The sequence below is a fragment of the Seriola lalandi genome, unplaced genomic scaffold (assembly GCF_002814215.2).
Source record: "Seriola lalandi dorsalis isolate HSWRI2012SDOR001 ecotype SW California unplaced genomic scaffold, Sedor1 jcf7180002053711, whole genome shotgun sequence".
Classification (NCBI taxonomy): domain Eukaryota; kingdom Metazoa; phylum Chordata; class Actinopteri; order Carangiformes; family Carangidae; genus Seriola; species Seriola lalandi.
This window is the reverse complement of record NW_019524264.1, coordinates 252,896-280,319: the sequence shown is the minus strand read 5'-3', so window position 1 is coordinate 280,319 and position 27,424 is coordinate 252,896. Positions and strand designations below refer to the sequence as shown.

Below are 27,424 nucleotides of genomic sequence, written 5' to 3'. Positions count from 1 at the left end.
GTTATGAGTTGATTTAAAATCCCTTAAAGGTTTAATTCCATATTGTTAGACACCAAACTACATTATATCCACTAAAGAAGGGGGTAAAAAAAAAACAACTGCTATTCAATGCTTCTCCTAACAACAACTGTATTCCCAGTGGAAGGATTTTATCTCACAGGAGGAAGGCTCAAAGAATTTATCAAACTGTTCTTGACATTTCATGCATTTTATATCTGTATGCAGTCTGCTAACCAAAATAGCAATGAGATAAAGATGAAGGGAAGCTTTGAATCATCTGTCAGAGAAATTGAAATTACTTGTCACTGTTCCTGGTTAAGTGAGTCAGGGAGGTCATATATGTTATTCCTCAATATATGCTGTTATTTTTTTCCATAGCTACCAAGTATGAGTCAACTCACCTTTTTGAGTAATTCAATTGAACAGACCAAAATAATGACTTTACAATCCACCTCCCATAATGTTCTGGTCCAATTGCTGAAGAGCATCTTTTCGGTTCACAACACAATAGAATGATTAATATCCAACATGGTGTTTGTCTGAGACATTTTGTATTGGAAAGCTGGTTGTGACCAGTATTGCATAGTGTTGCTACAGATTATATGTGCATTCTGTTGTAATGGTAATCTGATTCAGGCCCGTGACAAAATAACAACAGTGCTATATTTAGGTTAGTTGTCAAATAACATTGCCTAATTTTAATGTTGATTTCTTTATCTGAAATATAGACACTTAATACTTATGTTTCTGCAGGTTGTAGGGATGTCTGCAAGAATATGATTATTGCAACAATATATCAGGATTGTACTTTCAAATTTCAAAATCCAGATCATCAGTCTGAAGGCGTTTTCAGTTATTCTGACAGATGAAACATCCTCTAACTCTGAAGTTTGGCAGAGATATGGATAGGAATAATGAAACACCATGCACTAATAAAAATGATAAAGGTGTAAGTTGTAGGAAAAGTAGAAGCTGTCAGAATACTGAGAGTTACAAGCTCCCAAAGGATTTAATTACTGCAACATTTTGAACTTCAAGGTCAGGTGAATAAAATGGTGTGATTTGCCCCACTCAACAAAACTAGCAAGAGAATCAGGAAGATGTCAATACTTTAATTGCAAGTTGATTAAAATATGCTACTGTAAACCTTTTCCTTCAATTTAATATTAGATTGGTTTTATATGAAAAATCAGTCATTCAACAGCCATTCATTAACTTTAGTGTCAAGATATTTCCATTAAAAAGGTTACACTGTAGAACCCATGTGCAGAACTCAACTTAAACCCTGGGCCCTCTCTCTCACAATCTCAAATATATGTGGCAAAGTCGCCCCCTGTTGGACAAATAAAGAAATTCATGCATTGTTCAAATAACAGTTGTTGCAGCTGAATTTCTTTGCATACTTTTCTTCCTTTACTGCCAAATCAAGATTTAATTTGACTTCAATATTTGATTGTTTACATTGCTGTAATTATTGTGACATGATATATCTAAATGTAGTGCATAAAAGGCAGCTGCTAACTCTCTGTCTTTTATTTTAACCTGTTTACCATTAGTTCAAGAAGTTTCATCAGTTCTGACTTGTGAAGTTCCCACCTCACCGGGGAGTGATGTCTTCAAAGGTTTGACAGGGTCCTAACAGATATTCAATGACTATAAAGATTGGGAAATCTTATCAACATATAACCCTGTTGTTGTGGGATGTCATGTGCTTTCATCACATAAACAAGTAAACACTGTCTCATCACAATGGGGCGAGACCCTTTGTGTGTGGAGCCTACATGTTGTCCTTGTGTCTCTGTGGCTTTCCTCTAACAGTGCGGAGATATGTATTGTTTATTTGGTGGCGTCAATGTGTTTTATCACTATGGCAATCTGCCCAGGGTGCACATTGTTTCTTGCCCAGTGCATTTGAGGGTACGCAACACAATTTCCCGTGACATAATTGTCTGAAGTTTTTTGATTGTTTGTTTTTAATAACACTGCTTTCATGTTATTTTTCTCCATGTAACGACATATAATTTATATCTGCAACTTGTAGATGAATACACGTCCTGTTCATGTGGTTTGTTTGTTTGTTTGTTACGTAGCGTTATAGACAGAATAAAACCATAAAACCAAACCAGACTTTTGGCATTTAGATGATAAGTCAAGAGACAACCAGTAGGATTCTGGCTCTCAGCGGCGTTCACCAATGAGATGTCCGGAAGTTCAGAAGAGGCGTGACTTCCTGTTTGCAGGTCACATGACCAAATTGAAGTCGTATGATGTGAATTGTTCTGTTGTAGCTTCCAGTGGCTGTATCGTCATACTGTGTTCAGTGGAAACTCGTCCGTACGGTGAGTGTTACAAGCAAGTCGTAATTATTGCCTCTTCTTGGTATCTTCTTAACTTGAGTCGGTCGCAGCCACATTTGGGTGTGTTTTTCTGCTAATTCTACCACACAGTTGTTTATGTTGAAACTTGAATGACTCATCGTGTTTTTGAAAGGACTTGATGTAAAAGTTCGGCTTAAATGGGTAAAACGATATTTATTATTTATTTATTAGGTGTAGAACTGGTTGTGTTTCGTTTCTGAGTTACTACAAAAAATCCGGGGTACATAAAAGCTACCCAACTTTTGTAAAGTCATTTTTAAGTCAAACAGCGAATTAAACACATCGTTTAATGGAGCTTGGGCTCATTTGTTAAGCGAAAGTAATGTATTACTATATATTATTTGTGTTATATGATTTGCTGTCTGTATTTTCTTCATAAGCTTGAACAATTGTTTTGCAGGTGACCCACACACACCATGTACGTGCCAGCCCCTGCCCACAGTCCCACCTGCAGCTGAGCCTCCCCTGAGCTTGAGCTTCACCTCCCTCCATCACCATGGATCCTGACCAGCAAACCAGCCCTCTTCCCCGTCCCAGTGCAGAATACTTCCAATGGGACTATCGCCTCAGACTTATTGGCCTAGGATTTGGCTTCTATGTAGCAACATTCCTCCTCTCTCACCTCCTGTCTCTGGCTCTGTCATGCACCTACAACTCCCTACCTGCTAAGGAGAAAGTTTTCTGGAACATTGCAGCCAGTCGGGCGGCATTTGGAATCCAAAGTACTGTAGCAGGTCTCCGGGCCCTGACTGAGGACTCTGAGTTAACCAGAGACAGAGTGAGAGGCCAAGAAGACTGGTCATGGTTTAATGTCCTCACAGCCACAGGTTTCTTTGTGTTTGAGAATGTAGCGCTTCACACCTCCAATGTGGTATTTTGGTCATTTGACCTCCCACTGGCGACACACCATTTCTTTGCCCTGTCGGGATATGCAGGGGCAGTGGTGTGGGATTCCCTGGGCCACTTCCTGCCGATGGTTACACTGCTGCTGGAGATGAGCACACCATTTACCTGTATATCCTGGATGTTACTGAAGGTAGGTAATAAAACTGTCATCACTTTGCTCCATAGAGGAGCTTATCTTACTTATCACAATACAGAGTAAATGCAGCACTGCCACTGCTGGTTGATTATCTTTTTGTCACAGTTTGTGGTCAACAAATGATCAGAAGTTCCACCAGTTTTCAGTTCCTCTTAGGTCTTGTGTATCATATGACCAAATGAAGTTTGGCTTTCTTAGAAAGAGGAAGTTCTATAAAAAGGACTGAGTCTATACCTGAACTTTCTCTGTTCCTCCCCAGAAATTTGACTTGAGTACACATAAGTTACAGACATGTAGGCTACATAAAAAGAGGTTATGGTATAAAAAGGAGCTTTGTTAAAAGTAATAAAATGCTACCATGTCTCATGATGCTTCTCTCAGTAATTAACCATCTCTGTATTTCGTTCAACCCAACAGGCCGGCTGGGCACGCACCCTGTTCTGGAGAGCCAACCAGTGGGTGATGATCCACATGTTCCACTGTCGCATGGTGCTCACCTACTACATGTGGTGGGTAACCTTGACCAACTGGGGGGAGATCAGCACCCATGTGGCCCTCCCCCAACGCCTGCTGTTCTTCTCTGGCCTCGGTCTGCTCACTGTTATCATCAACCCCATCTGGACGCACAGGAAGACCATGCAGCTGCTCAACCCTGTAGACTGGAACTTTGGCAACAAGCCGGCTCCCCTAAACGGTGCCGCGGAGGACCGTTCAAAGATTCTTGCCAAACCTCATGCCAGCTGAGGAGTACCAAGGAGGTCAATTCTCATCTGACTGATGTCATAATTTTTTAAACCTGTTTTTCTTTCATAATGGAGGTGTTAGGTGACTTTTGGTGTGGTGATAGTGAGACGGATATTCTTAAGATTTAGGACTCTTAAGTCCCTGGTCTGGTACCACATAGATACATTTTGCTACACTGCCTTCCATCAGGTTTTACTTTCAGGCAGTTTCCATGTAGTTTTTCTTTTTGATCATCTTAAGGAAAGAGTATTTATTTTCCATCTAATTAGCTCTTCATAGGTAGGTGTGGTTGTGTAAAGCGTGTGGGGCCCTGCTTGTTTGTGTGGCCTTCACAACACTGTGTTGTGAAATGTCCACTATAACAGTCATGTGATTGGCTATTTATTGACACGAGGAAAAATATGTGAGAGAGAGGATCTTGCCAGAGCCATTCAGTAGCACAAACTTACAAATTAAAATTTACAAAGAAAAATCAGCTTATAAAGTTAATAGTTTTGACTTTTTTATATTAAATTGGAAAGAAAATAACACAATATGTAAAAGAAATGTAAGCTTTTGAAGCTACTGTACATCTGTAGTATTTCAAGATTTACATCCTGTCTTGATGGAGGAGGTATTGTACTGTATATCTCTTTGTTTGCCCACAGTTGCTTCTGGTTTATTGCTGTTAATAGTGAAGGCCAGTTGTTCTGTCAGGTAAATGACGACTAGTAGCAACATGTTCTGCGCTTGGGGATACAACATGCGGAAGACAGGAGAGGTTATACTCATTCTCAGTAGTCACCAAACCACTCTAGTAAAGTCATGTCAAGAATTTGGCCTTTGTCATCTGTAGCACTGGTGCTTTTTCAACAGACAGTTATTTAGCACTGATTGGGCAGCGTGGACTGGAAAACTGAGTTACAGTTAAATAATTAGGTTCTGAAGGTTGGTTACTGGAACTATTATGTACAAAATGGATAATTGCATCAGTCAAATCATGATTCACATCCATGAATCCTCTCTCAGCAGAGAGGGAACTGTTTATTGTGGTCATGAAAGAGAAGGCGGTTAATTGAATTTTCTTTTCTGGTGGACGAAAGCTCAGGACTTTACTCCACAAAGCCTCTGCTGTCCAAAATGAAGATGTAATGTGACAAAACTGAAGCAGTATTAATACAGACTAACCAAGCATCAGTTTCATCATGCTTGTTTTTGGTGTTATGAGTGAAAGTAATTTAAACTAGAGATGTTTTAATAAAGTAGGTGTTTCTTTCTACTGAAGCTTCTTCAGTATTTCAAAAAGATTTTGGTTTTGTGTTTTTCCACACAATGGCTTCATTGTACATGAAGTCTTGGCCTTGAGTATTTGGTTTGTCTGTTGTCATTTATCTGGCACAGGAACTGTTCAGTCAGTTGTCACTGCAAATTCTGCAAACTTTCAGATCCTCAGTGTGCTGGCTGAAACATCATTGCTACTGTAGCTCATGTCTAAGTATGCAAGTAAGCTCTAGATTTTTAGACATTTCAGTTTTTATTTTTTCTTATTTTGTCTGCATTTCTAAACTTGAACAGCTGGATCTACACAGATAATGAAATCTGTTAATAGCATTTTAAAATATTTTCATCAGTTCCGTTATAAAGTAGATAATTAATTTTTCTTTTATTGTATATGTGATGTTATTTTTATTTAAGGTAAACACAAGAAACTTGTGCTACAGAAAATGGACCAGACTCAGTGAATAGCTCCCTAAGCTTAACATGTCCTATGATAACTATTAATTTTAGCTATACTGACTAATGAGCAGTGATAACTAACATGTCTTTGGGGTCATCAGGTGGGAACCTCCTTTCACCAGTGTTTCGTCTAGTTGGTCCCACCAACTAGACTAATATATATACTGCAAAAATGACTAACATCAAGCTGTCATATTTACACTTTGCATTAATTTGTTATAATGGCATAAAAATACTGTACTGTAACATAATGGGATGGTTTGGGGGATTATCTATTAATTCTGTGCTGTTAAACATCATGTTTCTATCAGGAAATGCATTAATTAGAGTTACTTTGAGTTGCATATTAAAATGTTTACTCACATACAATGTTGTCCGTTTTAAGGTTGTGCTATAGAGACTGCGCCTGTAGGTGGCAGCATGGGAATAATTATCTCATCAGATATGTTGTATGTTTCGTCTCTTTTGGCGTAACCATACATCCTTGAGTTTGACACATTTTTTCACTGTAAGGTTTATTGTCTTCAAAGTATCACCACAGACTGGCATATTTTACTAAGCTGGTAGATGTTTTTCAAGATCAAATCAATAACATTTACAAAAAAACAAGCAATACATGAAAAAAAATGAGTGTGGTTTTCCCCCAAAACTCAAAGTGTTGGGGAAAGACGCGCCGTTTTATATTCAATCCTAGTTTGAAACAGGGGTGTGGGGTGGGATGTGTAAATTTATGTGAACACAAGACTCACAGAGTGCGACAAAACTTTAATGCAACATCATCTCCGGACAGCTGTTTCGGGGGGAGCCACCTCACACGTCACGTGGGCAGCTCGGAACTCCACTGTGCGATCCCGCAGGAGAAGACGTTGGAAGCTTGATTGGTGTTCCGTACAGCCAATCAGAGTCTCCCCAAGTCTACCCGCCGGCCAATCAGCGACTAGGAGGAGGGTAAAGCGTTTTCATGGATGGAGTCAGCTTGCATCGAAGAATCTGAAGTTAAAAGAGGGACACTGGGCAAACGCTGGATGTGTTTTGATGTATTTTTAAAGTCGTGTCGAAGTCAAAAATGAACCACGTTTAACACTTGTACAGTGTTACAGCAGAAGGATAACGTCATTCTTTTGGGGAAAAGTCATACAATGGTGAGTTGAGGACATTTTTTTTACGTGTCTGTCAAAGTTTTAAACAGCCCTAACTTAACTGTTCTGCCATCTGTTTTTTTTCTCAGGTGGGCTTCAGCGTAAAGGCAATTATTTATTAACCCCAAGAGAAATGTTTCTTTTGTGTATCATAGTGACTTAACGTGTATTTTGTTTTTAAAACTGTGTATTGGGAGATGGCTATAACGTGGCGCCCTAGCTACACTGCCAAGTTTGCAACACTCTCAACTACCTGCTATGACAAAGACAGTCACTCATTTTGTCCACACAGTTATGTTAATTAACGCGTCCTAATCTCGGAATTAACTGTTTTAAGACCAAAACTAAACTTTTCTTTTTTGTTTAACATGTTAACTCAACAGGACACTAGCATATTTCCTCAGGGTTCGACTCTGTCATTAACATTTTTGATACATGTCTCTGTTTTGAGCACAACCTCAAACTTTTCTTCAACCCCCTGCCCCTCTTCTAGGATGCAGTTGCAGGTGCAAGATAGCCTTTTGCCATTTATAATAGTGATTTAAAAGCATGTCAAGTTGCCATCTTGATAATAACCACGACTTCATTCATACACAACTTAGATATAGAAAATATAAGAACTTTATTACTAACATAAAATCATTAATGAGTGGGGAAGTCTCCCTGAGCTGGAGCAGTCAACCCAGCTACAAATTCAAGTAGTCATGCATAGCATTCCTCAGTGAAAGGGCTGCACAGCTTCAGTCAACTGGAAGATTAGTCTAAACAGGTAGTAAAACCATAATTTAATTAAACTATTTCCTTCAGTAGGTGCCCCTCTGCACAAAAAACAGCCAAGTGCTTCCAGGAATCTTTAAAGCTTAGCAAAGCCCCCAAAGGATGGTTTAAATACAAAGAGTGCTTTGATCTTCATTTGTATTGTCTGGTGTCATGCATGTCCAGTTTACTCAGCCAATACATGGATGAGTTAGAACATTCAGGGGGTCACACACACACACAGACACATGCAAGTACACAAAAGTCTCCAATGGTAATTTGTTTAGCAAATAACCAGGGTGGCCTGGCTGCAAATACAGATCCTTAACACCTCGACCCACTGTAATAACACCTAGGGAAGGCTGTTAAAGGAGCACAAGGCAATTCTTTCCTCACTCAAATTTACTGCTTTCTAATGTAAGAACTCAGGTGAGACATGTAGACACACAGAGCTCTTTATGTGTGACACTTTCTCCTCATCAAACCACAACTGCTTTGACTGTGAATGTTTTCGTAGACCTCTTAGGAAAAAACTGTTGATGTTTTGAGGAAAGGAATGTTGGCAATCAATGTTAACGCTATTTGCCATGTCTGTAATGTAGATGCCTTGGGAGACAGTATGTTAGCATCCTATCATTCCTTTATTCATCAACATGAAAACGTGGTATAGCCTGGGACTGCAGTATCTTCCTCTGTCATGGTTATAGTCAACACAGATGTAGTTTAGTGGAGAAATGCCAGGGATTGCTAATTGCTAAAGTAATTGTGACCAGCCAGTGACTCTTCTTTGCCAGTAGCGGCTCATGGAAATGTCTTCTGTTTACCATGACTAAGCTTGGGGTTCCAGAGTACACAGTGGTTGAGCAAAGGAGCATACCATTCATTTTTAGAAAGGCAGTAATGGATTCACTGTCCACCCACGACCCCTGCAATGATCCACTGAGATAATCCATGTATTTGTAACATAGTTCAGCAACAGCTGGGAAAAAAAACACTGCTCTAATCTGCAGGTGGATGTGAGAAATTGCTCACATACCACACACTTGTTTAGCAGCTGGGAACATGTGTCTGATAAATTTGGAGCTAGAATTGACCTGGGAACATCACTTAAGTTGTATATGGTAGGCATTATAGATCCCGCAATCACCAAGATGTCTGATCCCTCTGTTCCATTGCCCTTGTTAGTGCCATGCTCTGTGAATTGAGCGATATTCTTAGCAGCCAAGGAAAATCGTAGGTCATTGGCAATCTTGGCTTCAGACAGTGGCTCAACACTTTGAAGTCAGTGCATTGACCGGTACACTGACGATTAAATTGCAGTTTCCTGCGCTCATTTATTGTAATCTGAATGAGCTGCTCTATTCATATTAAAATGCCTTCAGAGCTTAATTCCAGGCAGTCAACAAAAGCTCTTTGGAGCAGCCACTTATCCACTGCTCACCAGACACTATATAGTGCTCTTCTGTTGACATGCTTGGCTCTCAAAGCTCATTGGGTGGGTGGAGACCAGTGACAGCCAAGACTGCGACCGCCTCTGTTTTCAAATGGACACCACATTAGAAATATTATGCAGCCCTGATCTTTAATTTTGTCCAGTGATGCCCAATCCAGGAGGGCCATATCAGTATTTTGTCTCTTTAACTGAAAACAGAATCTGCCTCCAAGTTAAGGTCAATATAAGAAATTAACCATTACGATTGTAATGAAAAAATGTCATACAGCTGTTATAGTAGGAATCTTCCTAGGCGTATAATGGGGTAATTTAACGCTGTGTGATGCATCGTAATGTTCACACTACATACTGTAATGTGATGGATGACACCATGCAGTAATGGGCAATTGTGGTAACTCAGCATTGACCACATTTAGTTTATAAACGTGGCTTCAGTGCTTGCAGCTGACATGCAATTCCCTCACGTGTCCAATAGCTCATACGTCTCACATCAGATAAAAACCACTGCAGATCAGCCGGCCCGCTTATTGAAGTGTATTTTTCTACGATCCACACCCATTAGGCCTGTAATTATAATTGGTAGCTGACAGGGAATACCAGAATCATCCTCTGGTTGGGTTATTCAGTGTGTTGAGGGTAGGTTATATTACACTGAGTGGGGGATTGAATGGAGGCGTAAACTCTCTGCCATGCATGAGAAAACTTTTGCCTCTACAGGAACAAAAGGAGATGTAATTATATGGAAGATTGTTTGCTTATCTGTGATTTATTATGTGTCTATGAATATGTTTTAAATTTGTCCTTTGCTGATCGCAACAGCAGTTTCAACAAGTCAGGGCTCTCACTTTTTAAAGTCAGCTATCTTGTGCCTGTATCGAAGCTTCTCCACCCCTTTTGAGGTCAGGGTGGGTGGTGAAGTGTGGTGCGTTGTCAAGACTGCTTGGCCCAGATACTGATATTTTGCGAATGTTGATCCAGTATGAGCTACAGAGCTTTTGAGTTGAGATTCAGGATACAGGCTGTCACTATGTTGTTCACAATACAACTAAACTAAAAACAGTGGGTGTTAAGGTTGGTTAGCTCAGTTGCTCAGAGTGTTTTTTTTTTAGTAATGCCATGAGAGTTTGATGGAGGTTCGATATCTGTATGGGCCACAGATCCTTTTAGCCAATGGTCTACAGCACCTATGAGAATCCGATAACAGTACAAGCAATATATTAATATGTAATAGTGGGACCTCATCAGTGCAAGTTCTTTGTAGCAATAGAGACTAAGACTAGAATGCGGTACCTTTTTTCCTTTTTAGTATGCTGCAGGGCACTGTCCTGTCCTCCCCTGAACCTCCCCACAAATACATCACAGTGCTTTGCTAAGCCTGTCCGTCCACTCTTTGTAGGCCTGGGATCTGTTGTTTTCGGTCGAGGCCTGATTACTGTAAGCCTGGTAGAAGGAGAAGATTAGGACACACTGCTCAATAAAACAGCCAGCCAAAGAACTGCAAAGCCAAAGACAGACACTCACAGCAGACTACAAGTCTGTCTCTCTCAACTCCCTCTCCTCCAGGCTTTTGTTTATGACTTTCAGTCCGTGCGTGGAATGCCACTTGTCATTAAGTGTGGTGCAGAAAACGAAAGAATCAAAACCCCTTACCAACCAGGCTGTTTGACGTAGAATAGCTCTCAGCAACACACACAATTAATTTTCAACAGATCTCCGGTTGTCATAAGTAATGGCTAATTGTTTTGTTTTTTTGTAGTTTTTTTTCCAGGTTGGAAACTATAGGGAAAGTATAAGATATCTGTGATGTAAACTATGGACAAATGTATAAATATGTTCTGTCTGTTTTGTGATTCTGTCTCCGTAATTCCCATCATTCCTTGATTTTTTTTCTCTTTAGATGACGTCATTTATCCATATCATGAATTTAGAGAAATGTGATGTTGCTGGAGCATACATGCTCTCAACCTATCCTCGATTTAAAAAGTTTAAATAAACTATTAAATAAACTATAATAAACTAATACCCCCTTTTGCAGTCTGAAATGGGGGAGGAATCCCTGTGAAATCTAGTGAATGTAGAGTTAATGTACAATAGTATCTGTCTCAGGTACCTCTAAGTTAACATTTAAAGTGCCATTCCACAGACGGCTGTAGAATTGTATTTATGACTAAACATAGGTGGCAATTTATCCTCCACAACGTAGATTATGTTGACAATTTTTATCGTACGTACATATTGTCAACATGTTTTTTGATCCTTGTCGTTGTCTGTTCTTTCACACAGGTTATTAGGATAACACATTGTGAACAAATTGTCTGCATTACACCAGCAGGCCAGATGACTGTTTTCCTGTCTGCAAAGCACAGCTCAGCCTTCCCAACATGTAATGACATGCTCAGCTGAGTCTGTCATCAACTATACGGCTGATTTTACATCTCTGGTCTTCCGCTCTGTCCTCAATCATTGCTCTCAGATTAGACTGGAATACAGTACCTTTTTATTAAATACTGAGCAGATTAACAGAGATTGTTATTGCATACTGAGGAATGTTTTCCTGCCTCTCTGTGAGGGTTCACAGACTACACATACTAACCTGCTTTTGTTGCACAATGTATCAATATACAACGATGCAGTATACAAAGGCTGCTGACGGATGCTAGAGATGTAGGATTTAGTTGAGATGGTCATCTCCATGGGGTGAGCCAGGTGCTTGTGTTGTGCACACCACACTTGATGTCACACCACACCACAGGTCATGCAGGATGTAATTTGCAGAAAGGGGCATTTAGTTTTCTCCCAAGAAGCAGGTAAAAAGACGAAAATCAGACTAATTATAGGAGAGAAGAGGATTGGAGGAATTTGCTAACTGGTTTCAAAGCAGAAGTGAGAAAGGCTGTCTTTCCTTCTCGACTGATGTGTGACAGGGCAATCAAATGCTGAGCCAGCTCCTCTAGAAGACAATAAATGTCATCGTGTTGGCTTGATGCACACTTTTAACAGACAATTTGGTTTCTCTCCTTTGTGCCTCAGCTTCAAGAGAGCACACCTGAATATTTGGCTTCTTTTCCCCTCCCTTCCTTCCTTTTTCCTGCTGCCCTAGACCTTGAACAGTGCATTTGAAGGGAGAGATGAGTCACTCTTCAAAGCTCCTGTCAGGGCAGGGCTGTTAGTTCTGACTTCAAAATGTGTCAGTCAGTTTACAACCATGTTTCAGACTTGTACATAACTTTTCTCAGGCTGTGCAATATATAACCTAAAGACAGCCTCATCGTCAGTCATACTATTTAACATTGTAGCTGCTTTTGGTCGTCTCCTCTCTATTGTGTTGGCTATTTCTCCTCAGGCTATGCATACTCTACCTGCCTCTGTTAGTGCTAGCATTATCTGTCAGTCGCACTGTATTCAGCAGACACTGGCCCTGTGTGCTCACATCCACTGTTCTGGCCTTGTGCCCTGTGAATAGGGTGGAGGACAAAGAAGCAGAGGATTTCACATTATTTGTAGACAAAACAAGCTTTGAGAATCAGAATGAGTTATCTTTTGGATCTTGTTTGCTGCAATACTGTGGTGTGCGTTTGTCTTAGTCAGAAGTAGACTGTTGTAAACTTATGTTGTGGTTTGGATTCAACTGTAGAGGCCCATTGCATGGGTAGAATATGGGACATACATACCACTACAATGGCTGCTTTATGCTACAGCATGATGTCATGACTTAGTCATCTGTTTTTGTGGATACTAACAAGCTGAAGAAGTCTGGAAGTAGAGCAACTTTTTTTTCTAGAGGAGGCCTTTGACAGAAACTGTCACCTCTGGATACGAATTGTACATCATCAAACAAAGGCTGTGCTGCTGAGGAATGCAATGTCTCTCATGCCCATGCAGGTCCAAAGGTCTCTCCTGCCTCAGCATGCTAATGACATTTCCCTGGGCCAAAATGTGTGGTTGCTGTTAAGTCAAAATGTCACATTGACCTCTGCACCTTAAATGCTAATACATACTGTGATTTAATTTCAAATAATGTTAAAAGCCAAATCTAATAGCAGAATCTTTGTACCTGGGTTAACCTACGGACATGATAATAATCCTTGGGTTTTAGTTTGCATTGAACTATTTTTCACAGCCTGTGGGATAATGTAACCTTTTCGAAAATCAAGCAAGAGAATACATTTTTCCTGTGTTTGAACAAAAAACACTTCAAAGTGAAAGAAGTAGTGTTTCCCTTCAGCTGTGTTTACTGTCCGATCTACATTTGTGATCTACACTCTTATCTTGAAGAAAGTGTGTAAATTTCTAATATAACTACTTCTGGGAAACCAATCGATTTAAGATCTCTAGTAAATATGTACATTTTGATAAAGGCTGAGCTGAGTAAACTGATGAAGGGATGTATGTAGCCTTAATCACCACAATAAGCAAGAGTTGAAATCTGAACATAAACCTGCTTTGAATAACTTTGTTTTAACCAGAGAAACCCATGCTGCCCTTGTTTTCATAATAGTTACTCCACAGGGTATGGCCTATCCATTATAATGGTGGCCAAGCTCCTTTATACCCATGACATGACTCACGCCCACAATTTGCAAATGAGAATGTTGTGTACACTTAAACACGTGGTAGTGTCAACAGCCCCCAGGAACGCTATAAGAGCTTCTTTTGTTTTCATTCATTTGTCTGAATTAGTTGTGGTTCAGATTCTGCTGTTGACACAAAAGGTACCAGACCGTGACCACAACACAGCCATGCTCCTCTGGTGATGAACTGCTGCTGTGATTAAGTAATGTGGAATAACAAGTGTGGTTGGGCTTTCGGAGACTGAGTGGTTTACATAGGCCGGCCCAGAAATGCCAAACTCATGATGTATGGAAACATTCTTCAGAGCTTAATTAATTTGGAAATAATGTGTGTATCAACCCACCTATTTTGCCATTTTATGACGTTTGTCTTTTTCCTTTAGGAATGTGTGTCAGCGTAGTTGATCCCCTGCATGCAGTGGTCTGAAGAGCTTGTGCCGGAGAGGAGCAGCAAGCATGGATGTGGAAGACTTTCCTCCCCCACCTCCTGAAAGTAAAGTCAACAAAGCTCTGTCACTCACACAGCTATGCACTTTGCTTTAACTTCACAGAGTAACTTGAGAAATATGGATGAAGGAAGGGGGTCACCATGGGCCGGTTAGCTCAGTTGGTTAGAGCGTGGTGCTAATAACGCCAAGGTTGCGGGTTCGATCCCCGTACGGGCCACAGCTTTTGAGTTGAGATCTGGGGAATTGAATGAAGTGATTATAGACATAAAGGGGGACCACAACAAATTAGCATTAAACATTGAATATACTAGTCTAAAGACAGAAGTGCAGTTGAATTTCAAAACATTGATGCAGAGCTGAGGGGAGATTTTGAGATGCTATATGGCTCAACTCCAGACAACATTCTCGTCATGTTTCGTGTTTTCGTTTTTTATTGAGAGTTTAATCATTATAATAGTGTCATCTGCTAGCTTCTGTAGGTCATCTTGGTCAGATCACTTCCTGGAGGGGTTGCTGAAGCTGGACAGTATGAGTAAACAACACGGATTCCTCTTCTCCACTCCTCCGCCACTGTGGAGTATGTGGGTGGAGGAGCAAGGGAGTAAGGAGGGTAAAATGTGCTGCGCTGCTGTGAACACCAGACAATGTGCCTCAGTATTATGCTGAATACTGCTGCAGCAGCACACACGCACATCCACACACAAAAAAACGCACTCACACAGCCTCCGGGGATAGACACGGGCCAGAGAAATGCTTCGTCTCCAGCTGGCCAGTCACTTGCTTTGTTGCCAGGGCGATGCTGGAGCGGATCGTAACCCAGTGACTCATTTGAGCAGACCATTATGAAGCAGTGTGGAGATAAGCCCACCGAACAGAATCCATATTGTGGTTATGAATTGACAATGGGAACCTCAGCTAGGCTATGGTTGTGTGTCAGTGTGCACATTCATACACTTGTATATATATTCCTCCATGAGCTTGTAGTTTGCGTTCTCACAAGAATAGAAAGATATTTTATTCCCAGTTCAGGGCTGGCCCTGAACAATATGATTGTAGTTTAGAAGGACAAGACAATCCTCATATGAGTGGTTATGCATGTTTGTGTGTGTGCACACGTGTGGTTACACTGTAAGGTCAGCATCCAGGACAGTCTCTGTAATTAAGCTGCTGGCATGCATTCCCACACAGCCAACTGTGAATGGCCTTATGTACACATAGTTGCAGATGTACTATTGAAGGGCTAGTTGTGATTAACCATCTGGCCAAATCCAATCAAATCAAGTCCTACTCTGTTCTGGCACAGTCAATTGTTCTGCATTGACACCACAGAGAGGGGATCTGAGTGCATATCAAGTATTGGCATATGACATAAACCCCACAGTCCTGGAGTACCACAGGCTGTTAGTCAGCTAGCTGTGACTTATCTCTGCGGCCCACACCATTCATTACTACACAGATGGAAAAAGACTGATAGCATCTCTGTTTCTAGGTTTGCTCTTTACACGTCTCGTTTCCTTCACCTTTAGTCACGGGCGCAGATGGACATGAGGTCAAAATGTTGACCTGGAACGTTAGTAACAGACCGTTTCCTCACACACTGAGTACAGGGTGGAACAGCTACCTGTCAACGCCTGGGGGAATTGTACTGGTGATTTAGAGCTGTGTATGTTGCTGTGAGGAACTTCAAAGTTATTGGGTCTTGCTACAGGGAGTTTCTTGATTTACTTGGTCACTATCAGTGGACCACTCAGGCCTGGAGGCAGAACACAGCATGTTACAACAGTGACTATGGCTCATTTGATGGTAATGGTGTGTAAAGAATAACCTTATCTGCCAAACTATAAATGACCACATAAATGCCTGAGTTAACTGGGTAAGGCAGGAAGTTGGACATTAAACTGATATTGCAATGTGTCCAAAGGAAACGCTGCAGCCTAGGTATTTGGGAAAACTTCATATAGGATTTACATGGGCATGTATCTACAATGAAGTGGAAGAGGGAAAAGGACAGGTCAAAAATGCCGAAACCCGGGATCGAACCAGGGACCTTTAGATCTTCAGTCTAACGCTCTCCCAACTGAGCTATTTCGGCTGTGTGGCTCTTATGCGGATATCTCTTCGACATGTCCTGGAAATGAACTCATTCAGACTTGGAATTTTCTGTTTTGTTTGGGAACACAGTCAGGATATGAGAGTAAGACTTTAGACTGTAGGCTAATACAGTCAAGCTGTGACTACTGATGAAAGTGCTCACAAAGAATCCATGGTATGCTTGCAAGTAAAACTGTGACAAAGATTGAGTATCATTCTTAGAGGTTAAAGGAACCTCCCTAAATGTTGGCACCCTAAAGGAAAATCAGCAACCCTATGGAGAAGCTCAAGGGTTGGTGGTAATAAGAGTTTCTTCCACTCAGGCTCCGTGGTTTTGGCTCAGTTTATGCTTCTGTGAACCCAGTTTAGCTGATGAGCCAATATTTTCCACAGTATTGAATTGAAATTTCTTTCTTTCTTTTTTTTTTTGAATATTTGCTGTACTCTTTTTTTGTTTCACTACACCACTGAATGAAAACTAATATACTGCCTTTACACATTCAGCTCTTAGTGCCGGAACACAAAACCAGCTGATGCAAGTTGAGCCTGTGCATTCCTAATCTTGATTTTTATTGAGATCCACTGACCCAGGGCCACACTCTATTCATCAGATCAGAAAAAAAAGCATAAACCCAGGCTGCACTACTCACTGAGGGGAGTAACAGCTCTCTTTCCTGCTGGCCTAATTGCAGTGTGGAAACTGGAAAGACATTTGTTGTTCCCTTCCTGTCTTCTGCCAAGTGAGCGCTCTGATGTGAACGTGACGCCTTTGAACACTAACTATATTTTGTAGCTCTGCCCTAGTTGGTTTTTTGCTATAAATTAGAGCAGCTGATGTTCTGTTTGGTGCGAAACCTTGATGTAAAAAATTCTGTTGAGAAAACATACTGCTGTAGTAGACCCCACCCTTAATTATAAGTCTGCATGTGGCTCAGTCCTGTAAATTTAACAGCCCAAGGTCTAGAACTGCCACCCACAGTGTATCTGGAAACGGTCTATGAAGTAGTCTGTGAGTGAAATAATATGATTATTGAACTAAAGCCTACCTCAATTTAACATCAAATCCCAAAAACATACAGTGCGATATGATTACCCTACTGTCATTCCAGTTATGTAACTTATTAGTCTAAGCTAATTTTTTGTGTTCCTTTTTTTTGTATAAAGACTATATGTGACTGTTACAGTAGACAAACAGGTCACAAGTTTTCAGAAGTTTACACATTAGCGCTTTGTGTGCAGTTTCGTTGACTTTACATACTGTAACATAAGGATTCAAATGTAATCGTCTCTTAAGGACTTCTTTTCTCAAGAAAACGTTAATTGTCATTTGGTGCAAAGCAAATACTGTGTTTGGTTACTGTTGTAATCATGCTCTTTCACATATGTTCTCTCTAGGGAATGAATTTGCACTTTTGGATATTTTTCATTTTTTCTAGTTGGACTGGTGATATAAATCCCCGCCCACACTATATTTCAATTGTTATAGCGATGTGTATCACAATATTGTGAATGTTCTGGAAATTTGGATGAGATGCTGTTTATGGGTGAAATAACTGTATGACAATAATGAATAATAATTGCAGCATTGCCACCAACATCCTAGTATTTTAAAGGGATAGCTACCTCAGTAGAGATAAAATCTTCACCATATTAGGGCTTTTACAATAACAGACTGGTGAATTGCAACACATATTGCCCAACTCTAATCCAGCACTCAACATCTCCTCCTATCTCTGTTTCCAGTGTTGGCAGACAGCGTCCCTTTGGCAGATGACGATGAGGGAGAAGCCTTCGACTTTGATGACAGCGGCGATGACGTCCCTGAAGCTGACCGCTCACCCCCTGTACCTCCAGCTCCTCCAGCCCCCAGCAACAAGGATCAGAGCCAGGACAGCCTGGTGGCCAGTCATCCTGAGGGCCATCTACCCATCCTGGACCCCCCAGCACCTACCCCCACATCCGACACAGCTGCATCATCAGCGGTTGCCACAAGTGGAGCCACCGCGGCAGGTGGAGCAACAGAACAAGGAAAGGGGACATCTGCTGTTGAGGGGACAGATGACAGAGAGACAGATTTACCTCTACCTCCACCCCCTCCTCTTAATGATGAGGCAGAGGCAGATCCTGGAAAAACAGGTTTGCAGCTCAAAAGTGTTGACATTTTGTTGTTGGCTCTATGGAAGAGAGTATTTGAGCCCATTTTGGCCTTTCCTTCGGGCAGAGACTCCTCTACACTACAGTTGTGTTTCAACATTAGTTAACTGCAGATAATGCATTGAATATGTGTGATGTTTTCTGGCAGTGGTCAAAACTTCTCCACATTCTCCTGTTGTGCTTTGTGTACCTTATCTCGCTCTAATCCAGCCCCTTCAGCGCAGGCTCAAGTGAGGCTGTTAAGTGGGGCAGTCTGTCTCTCTCATGACACCTTGTATCTCTGGCAGCGTGGTGTCGGAGGCTGTCTGGCTTTTATCACACAAAGTTGTGACAGCGGCAGCAGGAAGGGCTAGGCTCTGTTTATTCTCACTCAGTAGTCACTCTGTAGTACTGCACTGAAGCAAAGAACTTATTTTTCAGGTGGTGCCCCTAGAGCATTTATGATTTGAACCCATGCACAAATGCCTTGTATTTCTATTACCATGGGAACCTCCATTGAATACATTCATAACACAATTCAAGCTTGTAAAATTTACTAAATGACCACTACATTTATAACCCATACCTAATCCTCAACCAAGGCTCCTTGAAAAAGTGAGGTTCATCCAGAATGGCTTTCGAAAAGTGTCCTCTGAGAGTCTAAAACTCAAATCTGTTCTAACAAAGATCGAATCAAATGGAATATTTTTTCCAACTCAAAATAGGGCTTTTTGGAGTGGACGCCCTGTACCGATCCGTTTGTTGTCCATGGTAGAGCATTAGTGGTTTACACATGAGCTCTGAGCAAATGCGACTGACTGTAACCTTTGACAACAGTCTAAAAGGTTTCAGTTTCATAATTACTTGATTAATGAAATCACTTTAATAGAACATGAAGGCCAATGATTGAAAATAAATGTCCATACGGCCAACTAAAAATAAACCAAATTCAAGCAATTCCACGCATAGCAAAGAATTGCTTCCAACTGTGATTGGCATAAAGTTTGCAACTGGCAGTCAGACACACCTTATTTAAGTACATGAAAAAGGCAGTAATGTATATATGCTCGTCATTGATGGTGCTAAAGTTGTAGGTTCAAACCCTGTCCCACAATGATGAATTTAGGTAGTAGGTGTGATCATTTTTAAAACAGGGTGTGTATAGACCGGTTCTGTGTCTGTAGTTGTCTCAAAAGTATATTTATAATCAAATTAAGTACTGTGTAATTACAAGTAAGCTACATCTGCATGGTATTTTTACATTGTTGTAATGTGCTAATCACTGACTGTATGTGTAACTGTATAAGTTAACTGCATCCGATTTCTCTCACCAGGCAGTGAAGGCCAGGATCCATCCACTGATGACCCTCACCCTCCGCAGGCCGTCCCCAGGACCTCCTCCCAGGGCAAAGTCAACCCCTACTCTGTGATTGACATCACTCCTCTCCAGCTGCAGCAGCTTGAGCAGCAGCATGGCCCCTCCTCTTCAGCTTCCTCACCAATGGAGCCCAAGGAACAAGAGGAAGACACTCAAGATATCAACACTAGCCCTGTTGGCATCACTTCAGGATACTCAGTCCCAGTGCCCTGTGGCTATGCAACCCCCTCTGGTGTCCCACTCATCACACCAACTTACACCACACCTGTCATCATTCGACACCTCTCCATGGATGAGGATGGTAAAGTAGAGTGTGCGGGGGTACTTTTATATCTAAATTTTGATTCATAAAATAGTTATGATAATAATGTATTTATAGATAGTGTTTTTTTTTTTTAAACATCCAGGTCACCTTAAAATTCTGCGCATATCTGGGTTACTGGGGTGGCATTCTCCACCACTCTCTCTCCTCAGTTCCTGTCATCTTTTCACTTTCAACTTTCTAATAGAGACATAAAACGCCCGAAAAATACTTGAAACTGTTCTCTGCGTAGCAAAACTGTCTATTGTGCTCTGTTTATGTTTATCCTGTCCTTTCAGCAAGATTTTCCTCATCATACACAAACCTAGAGATACAAGGCCGTCACACCCAGCTACTTCACTGCTGTCTCCTTTCTTCTTTCTCTTGTTTTTCCTAAAGCCTTGCCACAAGGAAGTAGTGACTAAATTTAGCCCTCCCCAAAGATCTGTGTTGGCTGTAAGGATTTTCCGGTTTCCCTAAAATCCTGCAGTAGCTGTGTCCAAGCCTGTGGCCTGGCACTCTGAGGAGACTGATTACACTGTATTTATCTCATCAAGGTCATATTGAAAGAGTTTTGAACCACGTAGGTTTGTAGGATAATGCACAAACTTATTTACATTTGTGCAGTGTTTTGGTTTTAATCTCAGTGATTTTTTGACCACGATATGCTGAGCCAGAACATTTTTCTACAATCACTACTTTTGCCATGACAAAACTCACTAGAAAAACAGGTTAGTCTTATCATTGAATCTTAAATTACATGAGCGTGTGAATTGAAATTCACTAAAGCACGTTTTCAAGTGAACGTCATCTTGACTAAACCATTGGTAATGTAGGAAACACGGAATCGTCAGTGACATCTGGTGGCGTCATATGAAAAAAGTCAACACAAGAGTTCCTAAATCTTGGAATCAGGAGGTCTTTTGGAGTTTCTTGACATGGATATGCCGATTTCTCAAGAAAAATGTGTATAATTTGTTTGAAAAAAACACTTTGTTTTTGTAGAAACAGGGTTTCAGGAAAGTAAACATATAGTCTTATGGTTTTTTGTTGTGTAATGTTTTCTCTTTTTCCTCCTTCAGTCACTGTGGTTGGGACCGGCAACACCTCTGCTGACAGGTGTGTGACAGTCAGAGCATGTCTATAGCAATCATTAATACATTTAGTGTGATATGTTAAGAATCATATATATATATATATATATATATATATAAAAGGTATACTCCCATACTCCCCACATAAAGTTACAGTTATAGTTATTGACAATTGATAATAATACATAGATTAAATCACTTTTACTTATACAGGAAATTAAAGAATTATTAATAGATTTTCTGACATAATACCGACAATGAAGATATTCATTTGTAGAGATACATTTTTGTTTCCATGTTTTTCAAGTGTTTTCAGTGAAGAGTATCCACCTATTAGAGAAGAGGATGCTTTGGCTAAATGGGCATCAGATCCTGCCAACACTGCGTGGATGGAAAGTAAGGAATGACATCCATAATTAATGTAAATTTTGTAGAGATGCATTTATAATTCCCAAGGAGACAATACTGGTGTTGTTTCAGTTCTTTGGACTTGCTTCACAGTGTATTCCTTCAGCTTGCTATTATCTCGTTTTTCTTTTGACACAGCTGAATTCCCAGACACTTCCTTCCCTGTTCTTTTGAGGAAGCAGACCCTTGTGTGTGCCTGTCTTTTAGATCCCTCTCACATTACATCCTGTTTGTTGTGTGAACAGCTATGTGATACAAGAAATCAGGCATTAGCTCTTTTGAATGTTTGTTTCGTGGCTCAGATCCAGATGAGGTGATTTATGATGACGTGCCCAGAGAGAACTCTGACTCCAACACAGGTTTGTGAAATTTCTTTTTCATTTCTTCATTTCACAAATTCAATATTTTAGTTTCTGCCTGTAGCATTAAGCCTATCAGGGCTGCTCACTTTCACTTTTAGTTTCCTTGCCTTTTTTATTTTTCAAAACTGGGATACTTGAATTATTCATTTAGGCTTTTGAATGTAAAAATGTTATTAAACATTAACATTATGGTGATGTTGAGTGTTTGGGTTTACAGTCCACATCAATAGCCATTCAATTAAAAATGACCCTCTGTGAAGCTTATGATTTCAGTAGTTTTTGTTGCAGCTGTTAAAAAAATAACAGGAACACCCTATGATACAATGCAATGCAATGCCACACAGCTATGGCATCAGAAATGACCATGTAAAATGAGCACATTTCTACTCTCTGCACAAATTATCAGCTTCACAAAAACAATATTGATTTCAAGGCTATTCAATTTCAGTGCAGTATATTGTTATACTGTTTATCTACATGCACAGTACATGATCTGAGTCTGAAGCTGAACTGAAAATATATTTTCTCTGTCTGTCCTGTTTTTTTTTTCATACAGATCCAGATGAGATGATCTATGATGACGTGGAGCTTGGTGAGGAGGGTGGTTGCAACAGCTCCCTCGACAACGGATGGAGCTCTAGCGAGTTTGAAAGCTATGATGAGGCCAGTGACGGGGAGGGTCGCCCTGAGAACGGCCTGCCCCACGCCTTCATGAGAGGGAAGCCGCCCCAGAGGAAGACCCATGTGTGTAACTCTCCCATTTCTCTGTCTGGATTACAGCCAAAAACCAGCTCCTGTGTCAATATACTGTACATCTGTGGGTGGGCGGATGACAGCAGTGGATAAAGCAGGGATTCATTTTATTTGTTACTGTGGAATTTAGTATAGGGGATTGTGTTTTCTCTTCTGTCCTCCACATATCCACTTTACTATCAGCTGTGATACCGGAGGTCATATATTTGTTTATATGAAGTTATAGTTTAAATTTCTGAGTTAAACAAATCCTCTTATTGTGCTTGTTCTTAACTTGTAGATAAACTATTTATAGATGAAGTTGTCAATGATGTACAGTTCATTTCTCTGTTTGATGTGGAATCAACAGTCCATTTGCTTCTGCAGATCTGAGAGCGATCATTCTGGCTTATAGTCAGCTGGCTGCACTCTGTAATGTTTTGGCTTGTGGTTTTGAGAATTCAACTTCACTTTGTTTTTAGTACCACAGTCAGAAATTAATTGATTCCTTCAGGCAAGAAAAATCTTTTTAAATTTCATCAAATGCCAATTACCTTAAATATAAGTTGGAAATTGCCCCCAATAATTGGAAAGCTATTTTGTATATTTTATATTTTGAGTTGATACATATTTATTTACACATACACATTTACACTATTGTCCAATTTGAAAAAAATCAACAAAACAAAAACTGCAGTAATAAAGCAAAACAGTCAGTATTGTGGCTGGAAGCAATGGTCAGAAATGAGCTCTGTTATAATATTATATTCCTCAGATTCAGTTATCAATGAATCACATTTTAATGATACAAATTAACTATTAATTTTCCTGTATGTTGTACAAGTGCATTTTGTCATATTTCAATGGGCTCCAAAAAGAAAAAAGTACAGATGAACATGAGATCATAGGACACCATTGCCCTCTGGAAAAGTTCATTCAAATTATTTCTAATGCGACAGGAGATTTTTGGAGGAGGATAGAGTCGGCAGTCTAGCAACAGAAATTTCAAAATTAAGGTTCTAGCTCATTCCAAAACCATAACCAGTAACGCTTGCTTTGCTTTTGTTTAGCTCTCTCAAGATCTGACTCGCTTGAAAGAACACTATGAGAAAAAGATGAAAGATCTAATGGCAAATACAGTGGGAACGGTAGAGCTGCAGCAGCTAAAACAGAAACACGAGCAGAAGGTAAACTACCTGAGGCTCACCTCACCTGCCTGTGCTAGGCAAAGTAGTCCCAACCCTCTACTCTCAGTCTAGCTAACAACTCTGGGTATCTGACGCTTAACACGGTACCTTTATACCGCTCTGATGTGAATGACATGTGGTGGTGGTACTGGTGATGGGTCTGCATACAATTCATTTGCCTCCCTGTCTGCTGCATTAATCTTTCTCGTTATTTGTTTATGCACTGGAGGTTGTAAAGCTTAGGATATATTCAGTAAACTGAGACACCAGCAATTGAGTTTTATTTTGAGCCATTAATTTAAGATGTTTTCAAAGTAGCTGAAAAACTATATAAATATTTGTGGCATTTACAATGTCTCTCATAATGTAAACCAGTCTTTATGTATTACTTTTAGCTGCTGTCCCAGTTACTGTCATTCTCTGATCAGCTCTGCTCTCCTGTATTACATGATCTTCCGTTCATCCTCATCCCTGCTCTAACACTGCCTCTTTCTTGCTTAGCTCAGTCCAGTATGTAGCTTTTTAGCCATAGGTTTAGACAAAGTAAACTAAACTTTAGTAAACTAAACTTCCCCTTGGACTGACATCCCTGACTGTGAAATTACTTGGTGTTACTTTTGCAATATAGATAATGATGTATTTTGTCTCATTCAAGATGCAAAAGCTGGTGAAGGCAGCTAAGGAGGGGACCAAAGATGGGCTTGAGAAAACAAAAGCTGCCGTGAAAAAGGGACGCTCTTTCATCAAAACCAAGTCATTCTGTCAAGGTATATAATCGTAAAAAGACAGCTTGCCTTCATAAACAGCAATAAATGTGTAAATCCATTTTAACTATACACACCCTCCGTTAGCGCTTCTGTTTATGTTAAGTCAGTGTTAATGTATTTTACTGAAGGCTAATATGGTTTATTCAGGACAGCGTTTTTTCTGTTCCTACAGCATGTTTGCTTAATTGCAGCCATTTTTACAGCGTTACTTGCTCTCTCTTAATCTTTTAGAGAGGAAGTCAGCCTGTTTTGAGGATGAGGAGTCTGAACTCTTCATTGAGGTGGACTGTTTCAATGTTGAGCCAGTGCTAAGTCCAGCCCCAGAGGGTCTTTCACAGCAACAGGTAATGAACATGCACTTGTTAATTTGTTGTTTAAGAAAACCGCGCCAAATGCCTGAAGACCACTGGTTTATTTTTTTCTCTGCAGCTTGTGAGACGATGTATATTGGGATCCATATTGGAGAGTGAGAAGAATTATCTTGATGCACTGAAGAGGATACTAGAGGTATGGAAGTACAACTGCAGCGAATGCCAGATCCACTTTTAAGTGCTTGTTATTACAGTTCATTTTATCTGCTTTCTCAGCAATACGAGAAGCCCCTGTCCCAGATTGAGCCGAGGCTACTGAGCGACAGGAAACTGAAGATGGCTTTCTATCGTGTGCGTGAGATCCTGCAGTGCCACTTCTTGTTCCAGATTGCCCTGGCGAGCCGCGTGGCTGAGTGGGACAGCCTGGAGATGATTGGGGATGTCTTTGTGGCATCGGTAAGATGGGACTGTAATTTTAAGGCCTTTTTTACAAGAGCTGCACCATTATATTACAAATGAATAGTCTACATTAACTGTGGTACCCAGAGTTCCCTGAGTCCAGCTGTTTTTCAATCAGCTTGACATTTATGGGATTTATGATGATTTCATGCTGCACAGCCAGACTCCTCCCTGTCTGACCATCTTACTTCATGTCAAAGACACGTGCTCTCATGACATAGAGAGCTGCATTCTGTTCTCTTACAGCACTGTAGCACTGGCAAACATCTTTAAAACAAAAGACCTCATGTCCCAAAATCCCGCTCCTCACTTCACTTCCTTGTTTTTGTATGAAAATCGACCCCTGGCATGACAACAGAGGAGCAGTGAGACCCATATGAGACCGATTTGAGGTCTGTTCACTGCCCTCTTTCACCTCACGGTCCTCATCTCATCATAAAACAGCACTCACGCACTTAGAGCTTATTTTTGGAATGGAATATTCCCAATGACTTGCATATATACAATAAAATACAATAATATGAAGATAAGGTTACATTTATATTGTTTAATCAAGTTGTTTCTTCATTTACTGTATACTTTAATACATGTTCTCCCTAGCAACCCAACTTTAAAAAGAATTAGAAAACATAAACAATTTACAAATGGACAAAAAAAGAATACAAAATTTAAAGTGACAATCTCTGAGATTTCAGTCCTGGTTGATTGGGCGACACCTGTAGTTACTGATGGTAACAGCAAATGCGGTTTAATTCTACAGGCCACAGATATATATGGGACTTTTTCCATTATTCTGTGCGTGACCGTGATCTGATTTTATGCTCCACACAATGAATCTGCAAACAGCAGGGCACTGTGATAGGAGCTGAATACTTTTCTGAGAAGTTAAACAGGTTGCTCTTAAGCATGAAGATAGGACGGCATTTTTAGACCTCCTGAAATGTTTTCTACATCTGGATGCCGAGCGAAAAATCCCATCAAAAAAATCCAGAAAGAGTCATCTACTGCCAGTTCCCATGAAAAAGATTCATTAACTGACAGTTCATTTATTTCATTTTTATTGAGCACCTTGCAAAACACAGTCACAAATTAAATTAAAACAATCACAACAAGTATCATCAGTTAAGAAAAAAGCCATACTATAAAAGTGAGTTTTAAGAAGATATTTAAAAGAGGATACTGAGGAGACCTGTCTCAGATCCTCAGGCAGTTAGTTCCAGCTGAAGCTTTTGGATGTTTCACCTGCTGATACCACGATAAAGGGTGCTGCAGTGGTCCAGTCTGGAGGACATAAAAGGGATGACCTTTTCCATAAAGTTGTTAATTTGTTCAGTTATTCTACACTGCCACAAAACAAGAAAGAGCTATTTGCAAAAAATAGCAAATGAAAAAAGATCAAAGCATTTCACAATTAATACAAAGATTGTGGAGGTTATATGAAGAATGATCAATGTTAATGATAAACATACAAGAGAGTTTTCTGATGTGTTGCCACTATCTGCAGGATGATATACTTCTGTCTGTCCCTTCCAAAACTGATCCTACAAGTGGTTAGTGTATTTAAAATGTCTGTGTTTCTCAACAGTTCTCAAAGTCTATGGTGCTGGACGCCTACAGTGAGTATGTGAACAACTTCAGCAATGCAATGGCAGTGGTGAGGAAGACGTGCGCATCCAAACCTGGCTTCCTGGACTTCCTCAAGGTTTGACAGGAACGCACAAATGCAAAGTTTTATTGCTATTTGAGAACTGTGTCAATTAATAATTTTCTTGCAAGTGGATTGAATCTACTTTTTTTCTGGGAATAAACAAATATTTTTGATATTTAATAATAGTTCACATCTTTTATTTTTGTGCATTTCAGTTAAAAAAAAAAGGTCTTACAACTAATTGTTTTAACCATTCATTAAGTGAAATTCTTGCTGTTTAGCTGCCTGTTGACAGAAATGAAAAC

The 27,424-nt window shown here is 40.2% G+C and overlaps 2 protein-coding genes and 2 non-coding genes across 5 annotated transcripts in view; 3 read left to right on the top strand and 1 right to left on the bottom strand.

Annotated features, from left to right (window-relative positions):
* The first annotated feature begins 2,222 nt into the window (after positions 1-2,222).
* Positions 2,223-6,249, top strand: cln8 (CLN8 transmembrane ER and ERGIC protein). Its single transcript, XM_023401630.2, has 3 exons — positions 2,223-2,339; positions 2,779-3,414; positions 3,838-6,249. The coding sequence occupies exons 2-3, from the start codon at positions 2,875-2,877 to the stop codon at positions 4,162-4,164; spliced, it is 867 nt and encodes a 288-aa protein (XP_023257398.1). The 5' UTR covers positions 2,223-2,339; positions 2,779-2,874; the 3' UTR covers positions 4,165-6,249.
* A 591-nt stretch (positions 6,250-6,840) lies between these two features.
* arhgef10 (Rho guanine nucleotide exchange factor (GEF) 10) overlaps positions 6,841-27,424 on the top strand; it is a 49,620-nt gene continuing 29,036 nt past the window's right edge. Inside the window, exons 1-14 of one of the 2 annotated variants that reach the window (XM_023401643.2) lie at positions 6,841-7,022; positions 14,183-14,292; positions 18,083-18,475; positions 19,807-20,151; positions 21,234-21,270; positions 21,553-21,641; positions 21,956-22,012; positions 22,572-22,759; positions 23,818-23,934; positions 24,590-24,701; positions 24,933-25,045; positions 25,131-25,208; positions 25,289-25,468; positions 27,057-27,173. In XM_023401643.2, coding sequence (XP_023257411.1) covers positions 14,256-14,292; positions 18,083-18,475; positions 19,807-20,151; positions 21,234-21,270; positions 21,553-21,641; positions 21,956-22,012; positions 22,572-22,759; positions 23,818-23,934; positions 24,590-24,701; positions 24,933-25,045; positions 25,131-25,208; positions 25,289-25,468; positions 27,057-27,173 — 1,863 coding nt within the window. In that variant the 5' untranslated portion in view covers positions 6,841-7,022; positions 14,183-14,255. The remainder of the gene's footprint in view (positions 7,023-14,182; positions 14,293-18,082; positions 18,476-19,806; positions 20,152-21,233; positions 21,271-21,552; positions 21,642-21,955; positions 22,013-22,571; positions 22,760-23,817; positions 23,935-24,589; positions 24,702-24,932; positions 25,046-25,130; positions 25,209-25,288; positions 25,469-27,056; positions 27,174-27,424) is intronic. The other variant, XM_023401645.2, reaches the window with a different exon arrangement.
* Positions 14,392-14,465, top strand: trnai-aau (transfer RNA isoleucine (anticodon AAU)). Its single transcript has one exon. It is a non-coding gene; the product is annotated as a tRNA-Ile (tRNA).
* On the bottom strand, positions 16,268-16,340 carry trnaf-gaa (transfer RNA phenylalanine (anticodon GAA)). The gene has a single exon. It is a non-coding gene; the product is annotated as a tRNA-Phe (tRNA).